Here is a 13,015-nt window from a genome sequence, read left to right on the forward strand (position 1 = left end):
ATGTTTTCATTGTGTCATTGCAAACAGTTGACAGGTGTCAAGTATTAGGCAGATATCAAGAAGCTAATAATAAACCACTGTTTTTTTTATTTTAACAATATCACTTAATCAGAAACCTGTTTGCAACCTATTACAAACATTCTGGTATTGTGTTGTTTAAATAGTATTACTACTTTGCGATTCTTAGAATTGCAGAAATTAGTTAATTTAAAAAACCTTTAAAGCCCCCCCCCTTCCCTCAATTGTGAGTGCAGCATACAGAGAAGTTTATTTAGTATATGTTGGCTAATAGCTGAAGACTGAAAGGCTCTGATAGTAAAATTGTGTAATAGTGTTATGCAGTTTCTGGGATGTTACTATGACAGCTAAATTATACAAACATTGTTGAGTAATCCCATGTAGGTGGTTGTCAAAACATTTTCTTAACTTATAAATAAATAACTAAATACATGAAAATGCTTTAAATGATGGACAGCTTTTCTCTTTCGTGGTTCTATTTTGAATACTGACAATCTTTAAAAAAACCTGATCATAATATAGTAATGCATACTATACTAACTTCAATGGGAGAATATTATTCATTTTTACAATTATGCTTTTAATGATGGAAAAGAGGCTTTTATGTCATTTAAACCATTTTTGTCTTTTTTTTTTTTTTTTTTTTTTAAACAGCTCGAATGACATCTCTACAAGAGGAGCTAAAACATCTCAAACACAACCTTGAAAGGGCAGAAATGGACAGGAAAGAGGCTTTAGACCTCTTAAACCATTCTGAAAAAGTAGGTAGTTCAAAGTGATTTTTTTTTACGTTTCTGCCATGTACTGCATATAAAAGGTACTTAATTTTATAATTACTACATCTTCTAAACAAGAAGTAAAATCTGCTACCTGGAAAATACATCAGCTGTGCTAAAAAAAAAAGTATCCCCTTAGTTTTGGATATCATGTAATCTGGTGATATCAGGTTCTAAAAAGCACATGAATGATTTTGCTTCTATGCTTTTGTGACAACATACATACAACGTTAAAGGCAGATATGGTTAGTAGCTCTTATTATAACCCCTGGCAAAAATATTGTATTGTTACTATTGGAGGATTTTCATTAAATGTTTTACTTTGTTGCAATAAACAATCATCACACAACTATTTTATTTACCAGCATTCTGGCATTGTAAAACGTACTTCAAATAAATTAAACGACATTGTAAAAGTGATGAAATCAATCATCAATTATAAAATATTATTATGGATCCACCTAGTAATTTGTATTTCTAAAACAACTGCAAAAACCTAAATTGGGCAGTTAACAGAGTGCTTGCAAACCTTAATATTCTGTTGAACTTGATAGGAAATAACAGAGCTTGTCAGTTGAAACAATGGAAAGGATTAATATTTTGAAAAATTTAGGGTAAGTACAAAACACTCAATAGAAAAGGGAAACATACAGATAGACCAAGTAAGACATCAAAGCTTTAAGACAGAAAATGCAAAGCAATATGCCTGAAAAATAGAAACTGGCAATCAGAGCCAGTGGTTATGACGTAACTGTAAGAAATCGGGTAAAAGAAATGGGATTTACATACAGAAAAGCCATATGTAACATACTAATTTTATTGTTTTGATTCCATTATTTTTTCCTGCTTGAGCAAAATAAGTCAATAATTAAAACAATATCTTTTAACTTTTGGAGGTATGTTTTACAGTGCCAGAATATTCTACAATAGTTAAGCATAATAAGTAGGTTGTCAGTTGCATTCAATCAGATATGTTAGGTGTGTAATGCAGCAATTTATGAAGTCTAACCAGACCCTGATCACTAATAAAACATTTGATTAATATATATTCTGTTGTTCTTTCTATTCTAGTTGTTGTTTTAAACTCACTTTTATTTGTTGGAGACAACTATTTGAATGTAATAACCCTTGTACACTTTACCTTTCAACAGGAAAAAAATAATTTTGAAATTGAGTTAAACTACCAATTAAAAACTTTGCAGCAGCAGTTAGACCTGGAGATCAATGAACATAAAGTGACAAAGACACGGCTTAGTGACAGACATCAGTCATTTGAAGAGGAAAAGTCTGTTGCTATGTGTGGTGAGTATCTTTGGCTGGTAGTTAACCACCTAATTAATCCCAGGACTGTAGCCTCTTTTTTTGATACTGCAATATGTGAGATTCTTATAAAGTGAAACTTAATGCAAACCAGTATAACTTTGGAATAGGTGGAGAAGTTAAAAACCTTTGTTAATTGTAAAGCTGTAACTGCTGCTGTGCATGTTGTGTTTTTTCATCTTTTCATTGATATTGCAGTGGGTACATTGGATATGTTTATAATGTGTGTGTGTGTGTGTTATGGGTTCTTCTTTTGGATTATTCTACTATCCAGTGTTTATCATTGACAGATTGGTCTGTATCTTCTATTAACATCTGTAAAGGTTTAATTGTACATGCCTAATGTTGATAAAACCATTCTAAATTATTATTTTTTTGTCCTGAATTTTAGAGATGGAAAAGAAAGTGAAGGCAGAAAGGGCAGCAAAAGAGAAAGCGGAGAACCGAAGAGTGGAGATAGAGAAGCAGTGTTCAATGCTGGATTTTGATCTCAAACAAGCACATCAAAAAATAGAGCACCTCAGTCAGCAAAAAGAAAGGTTGGAGGAAGAGGTAACCATGTCTATCTGTACCCAGCATAGTGGACAATTAAAAAACAAAAAGTGGTATTGCTGGCCATATCAAGCAATCGTACATTACATCATTACCAAAAAGTTTCTAATGTGGCTATTTAAAATGAGTGAACTTGTGTTGAGTACCTTTTACATAGTTCAATAATACTTGTAGCTTTTTGTTGCAGCATATACAGTGATGAAATTATCATTGATAACCATATTAAGTGATCATTCAGCTTATGTCCAGGAAACATTTAGCTTCTCAATTTAGATGAGCGAGAGATGCTTATTTATTCACTAGGCAAATGAGAAGATAAAGTAACAAAGTGCAATGACATGCAAAGTGCCCCTGAATAGCTATATAGGAAGAGGCATGTATAAACTTCTTTTAAAATTATGTAAATAAAATGTGCCAGTTTTATAATAATTAACTGCGGTTAAAGTCCCATATTTTGATATTTTTGGATACCATATTTGAACTCTTTTAGGGATGGTGTATTAAGTAGAATTGAAATCGGGCAAAATAATACATAAAATCCAATGACAGTTATTTTGTTCATTTAGAGATAAATGCATACTCCTAGAGTACAGTAATGATGGACAAGCACTCACAATTTACCACGTAAAAGCCATGTGGTCAGCCCCACTAAAACTCGACTGCATAGAATCTGCACTATAAATAGCCTGGGAAGGGAAATGCACTGCTCCCTTAACCTAATGTCAGTCTGACTGTATATTCATGCTTGTAGAGGGATTTCTTTGTCAATGTGGTGCTTACCCTTTATTTCCAAGTTAAGGGCTAGGTCAGGTCCTGGCCCTGCCTGTATTGCTTAATTTCAGTGTTTGCTGTCTAAAAGGGCTGCCTGATTTTCAGCACTGGCTGATAGAATTACAAATGATTTTGCTGAAAACTACATATGCTGTAAACCAAATAATTGTTTACTAATCTGAGTCCCTGAAGTTCAGCTTTAAAATTGGGGGGGCAAAAAAGTTCCTTATACGTACCATGGTCTAATGATTTCATGTTGAAAGCGATCTCTGGGTTTGTTCTTTTAGGTGAAACAGCTGACACTGCAACTCGAACAGGAGACGAAGAGGAGGATAATGACACAGAATGAGCTGAAGGTGCAAGCGTTTGAAGCTGATAATTTGAAGGGATCAGAGAAACAGATGAAGCAGGAAATAAATACGTTGTTGGAAGCAAAGAGGTTGCTAGAATTTGAGCTTGTTCAGTTAACAAAGTATGTATATTTTATGTCTATATATTTTCCTCTAATTACACTGTTTTCTATAATATAAATAGATTTAACTTTGTTTACATGACCATTCTATAGAGCTCATTGGGAAGTGTAAGCTGAGAAGTGAAAGGGTTTATGGGGGAAGGAAAGGCTTGTCCCACCTATCATGTGGTCTTGGCAGGTTTAGCTGACAATTAGAGGTTTTTTTGAGCGCTGTGTTTTGATAGCTGGGGACATAAAGTCTAGAAGAGAGCAGTACAATTCAGCTAATGACTTGCATTCTTGGCATGTATTGCAGTATGTATGCCTGGACGTTGCCTCAATAAGCATGGACATTCTTGGCAAAAGGTTAAAAAATGTGCCAGCTTTCCCTATTTTTGTTATTCATTTTTCATTCTTTTTAATCCCATCTGTTCTATTGTCCAGCTTACATAAAGTCTTTCTTTAATAAGAGCGGCGCCAACTACGGATTGAGTAATCGTTATTAATTGTTTTGAATGACGTCATACTATGTACTTCCAGATTGTGATAATACTGTATGTTTCATAGGTGTGTTTTGCTGATGGTACTTCTTAACTCCACAACTAGAGTAGTCAGTTTCTTGTCTTATGTGGTGACAATGTTACATTTGTTCTGTACATACAGAAAATCTGTGGTATAACTTAACCCCTTAACTGAAAAGTGAATGCATTATTTTAAAATCTTAAGATGTCCAACTCACTGACTCCAGTTTCATCACCTTTATTTACTAAGTATGACACTTTGTCCCCTCCTAAGGTTAAGATTTTCCAACAACCATATATTTTCTGGGACTGCCTTTTAAAAATATACAGATAATATACAAAGATATATCTAGAAGACATGCCACAATCTTCCTTTTACTTGTCTTGCTGGCTATAGATTAACTTATGTCTGCCTAAACCATCCCTTTTGAATTAGTTTCAGTTACCAAGGTTTTCACATTTTATAGATGTTGGCATTTCTAAAGCTGATCATGCACTAAGCAATCCCCTTGTACAATATGCTTTGGGTCACCTATCAACTTTGTAGTGCAAGAGCCAGCTTAACTTTACACTAATTTGAATCAATTGTTTAGGTTTGACCTCATATTACCTTTCATAAATCAAATAGAGATGCATAGTGTATGTCCAGCTTCAGAACTGTGAAAGAATGCAAACAATACAATTTAATCTCCATTTAAATAGTAAAAAAAAAATACAGTTTACATTTTTCATTTTATAAATTGTGTTAAACCACTCTACACCCCTTAAGTAGTTGGTGACGTAATATATTAGTCCTTAAAAAATGCATTCCTCTCAGTGAGTCCACCTACATCCATGTTTTGTGTTAAGGAGCAGTTAAGGGTAATCTTTGCTTAGTGTCACAAAAGCTGTGTATGCAAGGCAAAAATAGAGCCGCCCCTATGCCCACCTACATTTCCAGGTATTAATAGGATTACAGGTTTACATGTTATGTGATACAACCTGCTTTTTTGGTCAATTCTCTACTGATCTTTTCTATTTTCATTTAAAAACTTTTATTTGAAATCTGTAAAGATGTAACTTGATGTAAAATTACACATTTGTGTACATTAGCAAAGGATTTATCGTTGCTGTAACTTGGTTGGAGCCATTACATTTCATAAATAGGTGTTTTGTTGAAATTATCCTATGTTCCTACTTGAAAAAATATTTTTTGGGTAGTTTGTTAAAATGGTATAAAATAATAGGAGGCTCATTGATTTTTTCTTTGGCAGGCAATATAGAGGAAATGAAGGTCAAATGAGGGAACTGCAGGATCAGTTGGAAGCTGAGCAATATTTTTCAGTAAGTATTTATTTACCAGTTGCCCGAGTGGAGGTAATTTTAAATATGCACTCACAGCAAAAACTGATCATGGGAACCTGACTACTTTTATTGTCTATAAATGTGGGCTTGTTAGCATTTACTGATGATTCCTAAAATATTGCAGAAGAATGAAATGGGAACATTTGATAAAAAAATGAACCTTTTATCCCATTATTCCTTTGTGCCCTTGTCTTGTCATTGGTGATCATTGCAATGGGAAAGCAAACCCCCTCTAAATTTTGATATCTATGATCATATAAGATTACTGCCACAAGAATTTTGTTTATTTTCTGAGCCTGCATGTTAAACATTCTTGAACTGTCCTATCTTTAGGCTTGCCCAGGCAACTTGGTATATTGTTTCTGATCATATTAATTGCAATTGTAGAGTTATTTCTCTTTCACCTATTTAACTTGCGGTTTCACTATTTCTATATTAGATGAGTCTTCACTTACAACTCTAGGCCTAGATTTAATCAATGAAAATTAATCCATTGCAAAATATCCCCTTGTTTTCTCACAGACGCTGTATAAAACACAGGTGAAAGAACTAAAGGAAGAGGTTGAAGAAAAGACAAAGCTAAGTCAGGATTTTGAGAAGAAATTATTGGAATTTCAGAATGAGAAGTATGATTTTTATTCATAAACAGTTTTATTAACCTTTTAGAGTTCTTTCTTTTATATTGGTTAATTCAGGCAACTCTTAACAGACACTGTTGCGATAATTCATGTGTAGAAATGCAAAAAGAAATTTCATCAATCAGCAATTAAATATTTGAGTTGATGTTGGGTTATACTTATTTTTCAAAATCAAATAATTTGATTTACATGTTTTGATAGGACTTCTGAAGCACAGCCCAGTTTTTCTTTTCATACTGGAATAGTCTTTACAAATTTGAGTGTAATAATAATAATAATACTTTTATAAGAGCAATGGATAGACATTGCTTCAAAACATTGGCCCATGTTTTCCCAGACTTATGCACCAATATTTTCCCTTTTCTTGTGTATTCTTTGGTAATGAACGCCTAATACTCAAAAGTAATTCTTTTTGTACAATAAATAAGCATTACTCTTGTACCATAGAGAAACAATTGCTGCACAACTGGATCTGGCAGTAACAAAAGCAGAATCGGAACAGCTTGCTAGAGGGCTTCTAGAAGAGCAGTGCTTTGAGCTGTCCCAAGAGAACAAGAAACTGTCTTCAAGAGTCAGACAAGATGTTGTAGAGAAAGACCATACCATACGCAAGGTATCCCTATCAATTTTTGTACTGTACTCTTATATACCTTGCAATATAAAGAAGAAAAGACCGTCTGAGCATTGTAGGCAATAATTCCTAGGCATAACCCACAAAAATATGTCCAATATTTAATAAATTTAAAAATAAACTTTAAATAAAAAAATAATAAAACACAATATATATATATATATATATATATATATATATATATATATATATATGAAAATGTCTTTGTATTGAACTCAATACAGACAGCTATTTTGTATTGAATCCATTGAATTTCCCGCGGAAACACCCGCCCGTACTGAGGCATCCAACGCTATTTGCAGGTAAAATTCACCCCGAGTCAGACTCGGGATTACTGCTGGGAGGGTTAATGTTATTTTTAGTATATGTGTAGTATACCTGTGGCCCACTGATAAACACTTTATGCTACACAGTTCTTTATATATATTTGCGCTTTTCATTATAGGAAGTTTTTTTTCTAAAAAAATGATCCTGTCTCTTTTTGTACACAATTAAAGTGATTGTTATTAAAGTCACTATTGAGGACTTACACACCTCTGCTTATAGCTAAAATAAGTCACCTAAATGAATAAACAAATAGAAATTGCATGAAAATCCTATTTCCAGTTCATAGCATTTGTTTTATGCTTTGTTATGCTGATTTTTGGTTTGTCTTTGCAGCTGGAAGAAACAAATGCCACATTAACCAAAGATGTCCAGACATTAACAAAGGAAAATTCTGATCTAATTGAGAAGGTTAAGGAGCTGGAAGAAGGTAGGTAATATGTGGTTAAGAGTAAATTTTTGGTTGTCCTCATTTTCTTTTTTACCACTTTTCCCATGTTGGGGTGTACTGACATTTTAAGAATTAAATATTTTTATAGAATAGAATTGTTCTCCTATGAAATCGGTCATATCAAAATTATATTTTGTTTCCACTATTACAGTGCTTTTTTGTGTGTTACTTTAAAATTACAAAACTAAAAAATCATTTAAATGATAAAACCTGTAATACTGCATGAACAAAACAGGATTACCTTTACATTTAAATAATCAAAAGTGTTTGTATCTTATGGTTCAGGCACATAAAATTTAGAGATTGTCAGTCCCATACAAAATGGAGTAAACATATTTTATTGATAATGGAGCCATAAAGGATGACTTTTTTAGATCAACAGCTTAGTAAATAGTCATAATATGCCAACTGTATTTCCATTCTGTGATTGAAATTTAGGCTGAGGTGGAGCAACAAAAATATTTGGTCTGTGGATCTTATTTTAGGTCTCCGTATCATTACTGTGTAAATGATCATAAGTACCAATTAAAAATAAAAAAAATAATAATAAAGAAATCTGAAAAAAGTATGAAAAAAACATTGCATAATTGCATAAATAATTTTTTATGAAAAACAATGTACTGTTTTTGAACTTATAAAACTGTAAAGAAATGTAGAAATGTACCGCTAGGGAGGTTAATGTATTTTGTTGGCTCTCATTCACATATTTTTCTGCTTTTGTCTGCATACTTTTAAAATTGGTATTTTTAAAAACTAACAGAAAAATGTTTCAAATGCAGCTGAAGCCCATAGAAGCCATTATTAATTGGCTCTTGATTGAATCCTTTGTATAGTGTATGATAGGTATTTGTTACGCCTTTTACATTTTTTTTTTCCTTAGCATTTAAGATGAAACAAGAGGAAATTAGCAGCATGAAAATTATGTATGAGAAGAATATTAACACTGAGAGAACACTGAAGACACAGGTAACACATACTTCTTAGTGTTAATGATTGTATCTTTAAGTATTTATTGCACCTATTGATGTTTACATGCATTACTTTCTCTGTTAATCATTGATCGTTTTTTTAAATTTTGGGGAAATTGACAGGCTTTCTGAATAGTCCAAACTTGTCTTGTGATACTTGCCTTAAAGCCCTTATTCCTCTGCCACCTTGTCTGCCTGTTGAAGTGTAGAATAGTATAAGAATCCCTATATAAACTCAGAGCTTCACTGGACTATTATTATTATTATACAGTATTTATATAGCGCCATCATATTATGCAGCGCTGTACAAAGTCCATAGTCATGTCACTAACTGTCCCTCAAAGGAGCTCACAATCTAATGTCCCTACCATAGTCATATGTCAATTGTTAGGGAGAAGCCAATTAACCTAACTGCATGTTTTTTTGGGATGTGGGAGGAAACCGGAGTCAGTAAAAAGCTGTCGGATAAGCGCGGCTCCGTGCGCGAGCTTTTCCGGTTGTTGAATAGCGCGATCGCGCACGATTCCGGATCGCTAATACGAATGCGCGACCGATAATCCGATTTTGCTTGATGAATCAGGGGCAATGTGCAGAACAAGGCAAGGTTAGTCAGTAATCATGAATCCATTGAAAGGCAACCATAGGCTATAAAGGTGTCCTTTGGCAGCTGTGCTAAAATATATGACCATAGACAGACTTAATTTATTTAAAAAAAATGGGCAAACAAAGTGATAGGTTTACTTTAGAAAACCACTACACACCAGGAAGAATAAAGCACAGGTCTGTAATGCAGTTAATCCTATCAATATGAAAAACTTGAACTAAATGAGTATTGTTTTTTTGTTCTGAAAGCAGAGTTGAAAGTTCAACTCACTTACACGTAAGAACAGTTTAGTGCTTTTGTATGGTAATTATGCTATCACAGGGTAGCACATATGGGAATTTTTAAAATTGTACTTGTGGGGAAGGCTAATCATTGCTTTTTTAGGCATTTTCTCATCATGCTTATAAACGAACATCAATTATTAATGAAATGCATTTGTAAATGTTTGTTTTTCAGGCTGTAAACAAACTGGCGGAAATTATGAATAGGAAAGACTTCAAACTAGACAGAAAGAAAGCAAATACCCAAGACTTGAGAAAGAAAGAGAAAGAGAACAGGAAGCTGCAGTTAGATCTTAACCAAGAGAAGGAGAAGTACAATCAAATGGCCAAGAAGTTCCAGAAGGAATTAGAGGAAACATTAATGGTAATCTCTTGCGATTGGTAGATGTTGATTGAGTTATTATCTGAAGGTTTATTCTGTATTTTTAAGTACAGCCGATCATAATTAAATCTGCTGAAGTCAGATCAGTATATGATTGATTCGTTTTGGGATGGGTTGTTGCTCTTGAGAATTATCTGTTTTATGGCTGTAGTCACACAGTTAGAGCTAAAAAATACAAATGTATTGGGGTTTCTTTTTAATGCTGCACAGTTTTAGTTTGTGGCAAAATACACTGTACATTTAATTAATTCCAAAACCTTGCAGTATTTTTTACTTTGCTTTAATTTGATTTATAGTTAAAATAGGCTTCTATCTAATCCTTCTTTACACCAGTGCCCCATTTGGGGAAAACAACAGCAATATGAGGACACCTCTGACCCTGAGCCTGCTTGTTCCAGTAGGATTTTGCAGAGCTAAACCTAATTTGAACAGAGGAGATTGTAATTGTTTTTAGCTTGAGTGCCAAATCTTGATCTTTTGAGTTTTCTAAAAGATGTATTTACCTCCTGGCTTTTATGGAATAGTAACATAAATTTGTAAACCAAGACTTTAAGTTTTATTAACTGTTTTAAAACATAAAACATTATACTGTAAAATTTACTAAAACATTGGTTTGTCTTTCGTAGCAACTTACTGAGGAAAGCAGCTACAAGAATGAGCTTCAGATGCAGCTAGACAGTAAGGAAAGTGACATTGAACAGCTGCGTGCTAGACTTGCAGAATTACAGCTTCGTATGGACTCTACAAGTGTTGCTAGTCTGCAGCCAGATGAAGCAGATGGAATGATAGGGGGTAAGTACTGGAAATATACTTTTGGAATACTTTTTCTGTAGTATGCAATGAGGATTTTATGTACTAATTTAAAGGAATAGTTACTTTTAGGTGACAGCCAGTAGATTCTATCCTTGTGAGATTGGTTGAATATTAATGTAGGACTTAAATGTATAATTTCTTTACCTTAGAAATCCCCCTAATAATGGCATGTGTGCCAGAGGACACACTTGTCCTAACCCTTCACTGCTGCCTACTGAAGTCCATGTTCTAGATCTCCCATCAGTCCATTGTAGAATAAATGATTACCTATTTTCCTGCATGGCATCCAGTGTGGAAAATAATTTGGAGACTGGAAGCTTAGCTGGTCATAGGGGAATCATTCTGATATAGAAATTATAGTGGTAGGATATGTATATACTATTTAGCTTTAATCCAATCTCCAGACAGTTTTATTGTCCCCCCCGGCCACATTTTTGATGTCAGCCATCAGATGTTTTACCAATGTCATTGCAGCCACCTCAATAAAAGGAGGTAATTTTTAGATAATAAAATAAAGTCAGCTTTATTGATCACATGCACATAACCTATATGTTTTAAATACAAAACAGTTTATTTAAAGACCTAGATAGGGTGGGTTTGACTAACACCCAAATCATGTTGTATTTGTAAAAAAATATTAAAAATTTCACAAAAATAGATGATTGTTTATTGGGATTTCAATTTTCAAGAGTTGTCCTTTCTAGATTGAAAGAACAGTGCAGTTATATGAAGGTGTACCATGTCATTGGTAAAGTGCTTACCTTCCGTAATATTTCACCCAGTTTGATATAAGTTTAAGCTGAAAGGTTTAACACAAATACTGTCTCTGCAAATAGTTGAATAGACAAATGACCTTCTCATTTATTAAGGCAGAATTTTTAACCCAGCTTAATGATGTTTCGACCCATTAAATGATCTGTCAAGACTTTTTACTTCTAAAGTAAAATTTGTTTTTATTATAAATTAGCTGAGGTAAATCTTTTAAAGCAACACCTTGAGAAATTCATGTTTCTTATCATTAAGCAACAGCTTAATAGATAAGAAAAGCACCTTTATTCTTTCACGTGTTTGTTCATACCGAAAAGAAGTCTGTGTGTTAATGCCACTTACTAGTGTTTCAGTATTTTCTGTTTCATTTTGTTAGCATTCAGTGGTGTTGCTGGACCATCATTTCGTAGGTGTGTGTGTGTCTTTGCAGTGCGTATTTTGGGAAAGGGGAGGGTTTTGATAGTTACCTAATAAAGTTAATGCTGGGATTCAGTAATTAGCAAAACTAGACATTTGGTACCTGATAAAGATAGTATGCTTAGCTCCAACACAGAACAAGTTTTAAATACAAATGGAGCTATTCTACGCACTAAATAAACTGTTTCTCTTATTCTCCGTTTAGTTGAGTCTACCTGCATTCCTTATTTCTTTCTCTCCTATTCTTGTCTTCTGTGAGTAAATGGAACTGCCTGTTACCAGTGGCCAGCTTTTCCAAAAGCTTGATGCACTTTCTGCTTTCCGATTTAATTTCTGATATTAAATTCAGTTGCGCTTGTATTTTTTTTTACTTTTGCCTTTTATATTTGCCTTGGTTTTGAAACACTCTTCATGTTCAACTTGCATCACTTTATGCAAGTTCTTTATCTGCTTGTGGGCATGAAGTGTTTGAGAGTCCAGTGTACATCTCTGCTGTCCTTTTTGCAATGCGTTCCCATTCTGCATGTTCCAGTCTCTTGCACAAAGCTCTGGCTGCATGGTGACTTAAACAAGTGACTAACTAGCATGTCATCTGTTTTTAGAATCCGAATCAAGAATTGAAGGCTGGCTTTCTATACCCAACAGAGGGAACATTAAAAGGCATGGATGGAAGAAACAGGTTTGTGATCAGTGAAGTATTTTGAAAAGTGTTCTTTACAGGCTTAATTACGAAGGAATTGCAAACACAAATGGCAATATTTAGATGCCGTTACATCTAGCTACTCAAAAGCTTCCAGTTCGAAGGAGTCACTTTAACCCCCCTAGCGGTATTCTCGAGTGTGACTCGGGGTGGAAAAAATTGCAAAAAGCAGTAATCCCGAGTCACACTCGGGGTACCTTTGAGGGTCCCTCTTACCTTATCCCCGCGCTCCAGCGGCGATCTCACGATCCCGCTGTGATGGCGGGGCGCTTCTCCGTCGGGGGC

The 13,015-nt window shown here is 34.1% G+C and overlaps 1 protein-coding gene across 3 annotated transcripts in view; it reads left to right on the forward strand.

Moving 5' to 3' along the window:
• Window positions 1-13,015, forward strand: part of ROCK1 (Rho associated coiled-coil containing protein kinase 1) — a 68,772-nt gene that overhangs the window by 48,717 nt on the left and 7,040 nt on the right. For 2 of the 3 annotated variants that reach the window (XM_072411338.1, XM_072411339.1), the window contains exons 17-28: window positions 673-779; window positions 1,946-2,096; window positions 2,506-2,666; window positions 3,725-3,909; window positions 5,663-5,732; window positions 6,276-6,379; window positions 6,839-7,004; window positions 7,683-7,776; window positions 8,678-8,763; window positions 9,826-10,014; window positions 10,659-10,824; window positions 12,633-12,709. In XM_072411338.1, coding sequence (XP_072267439.1) covers window positions 673-779; window positions 1,946-2,096; window positions 2,506-2,666; window positions 3,725-3,909; window positions 5,663-5,732; window positions 6,276-6,379; window positions 6,839-7,004; window positions 7,683-7,776; window positions 8,678-8,763; window positions 9,826-10,014; window positions 10,659-10,824; window positions 12,633-12,709 — 1,556 coding nt within the window. Of the gene's footprint in view, window positions 1-672; window positions 780-1,945; window positions 2,097-2,505; window positions 2,667-3,724; window positions 3,910-5,662; window positions 5,733-6,275; window positions 6,380-6,838; window positions 7,005-7,682; window positions 7,777-8,677; window positions 8,764-9,825; window positions 10,015-10,658; window positions 10,825-12,235; window positions 12,578-12,632; window positions 12,710-13,015 lie in introns of those variants that run through there. The other variant, XM_072411340.1, reaches the window with a different exon arrangement.

Source organism: Pyxicephalus adspersus, chromosome 5 (assembly GCF_032062135.1).
Source record: "Pyxicephalus adspersus chromosome 5, UCB_Pads_2.0, whole genome shotgun sequence".
Classification (NCBI taxonomy): Eukaryota; Metazoa; Chordata; class Amphibia; order Anura; family Pyxicephalidae; genus Pyxicephalus; species Pyxicephalus adspersus.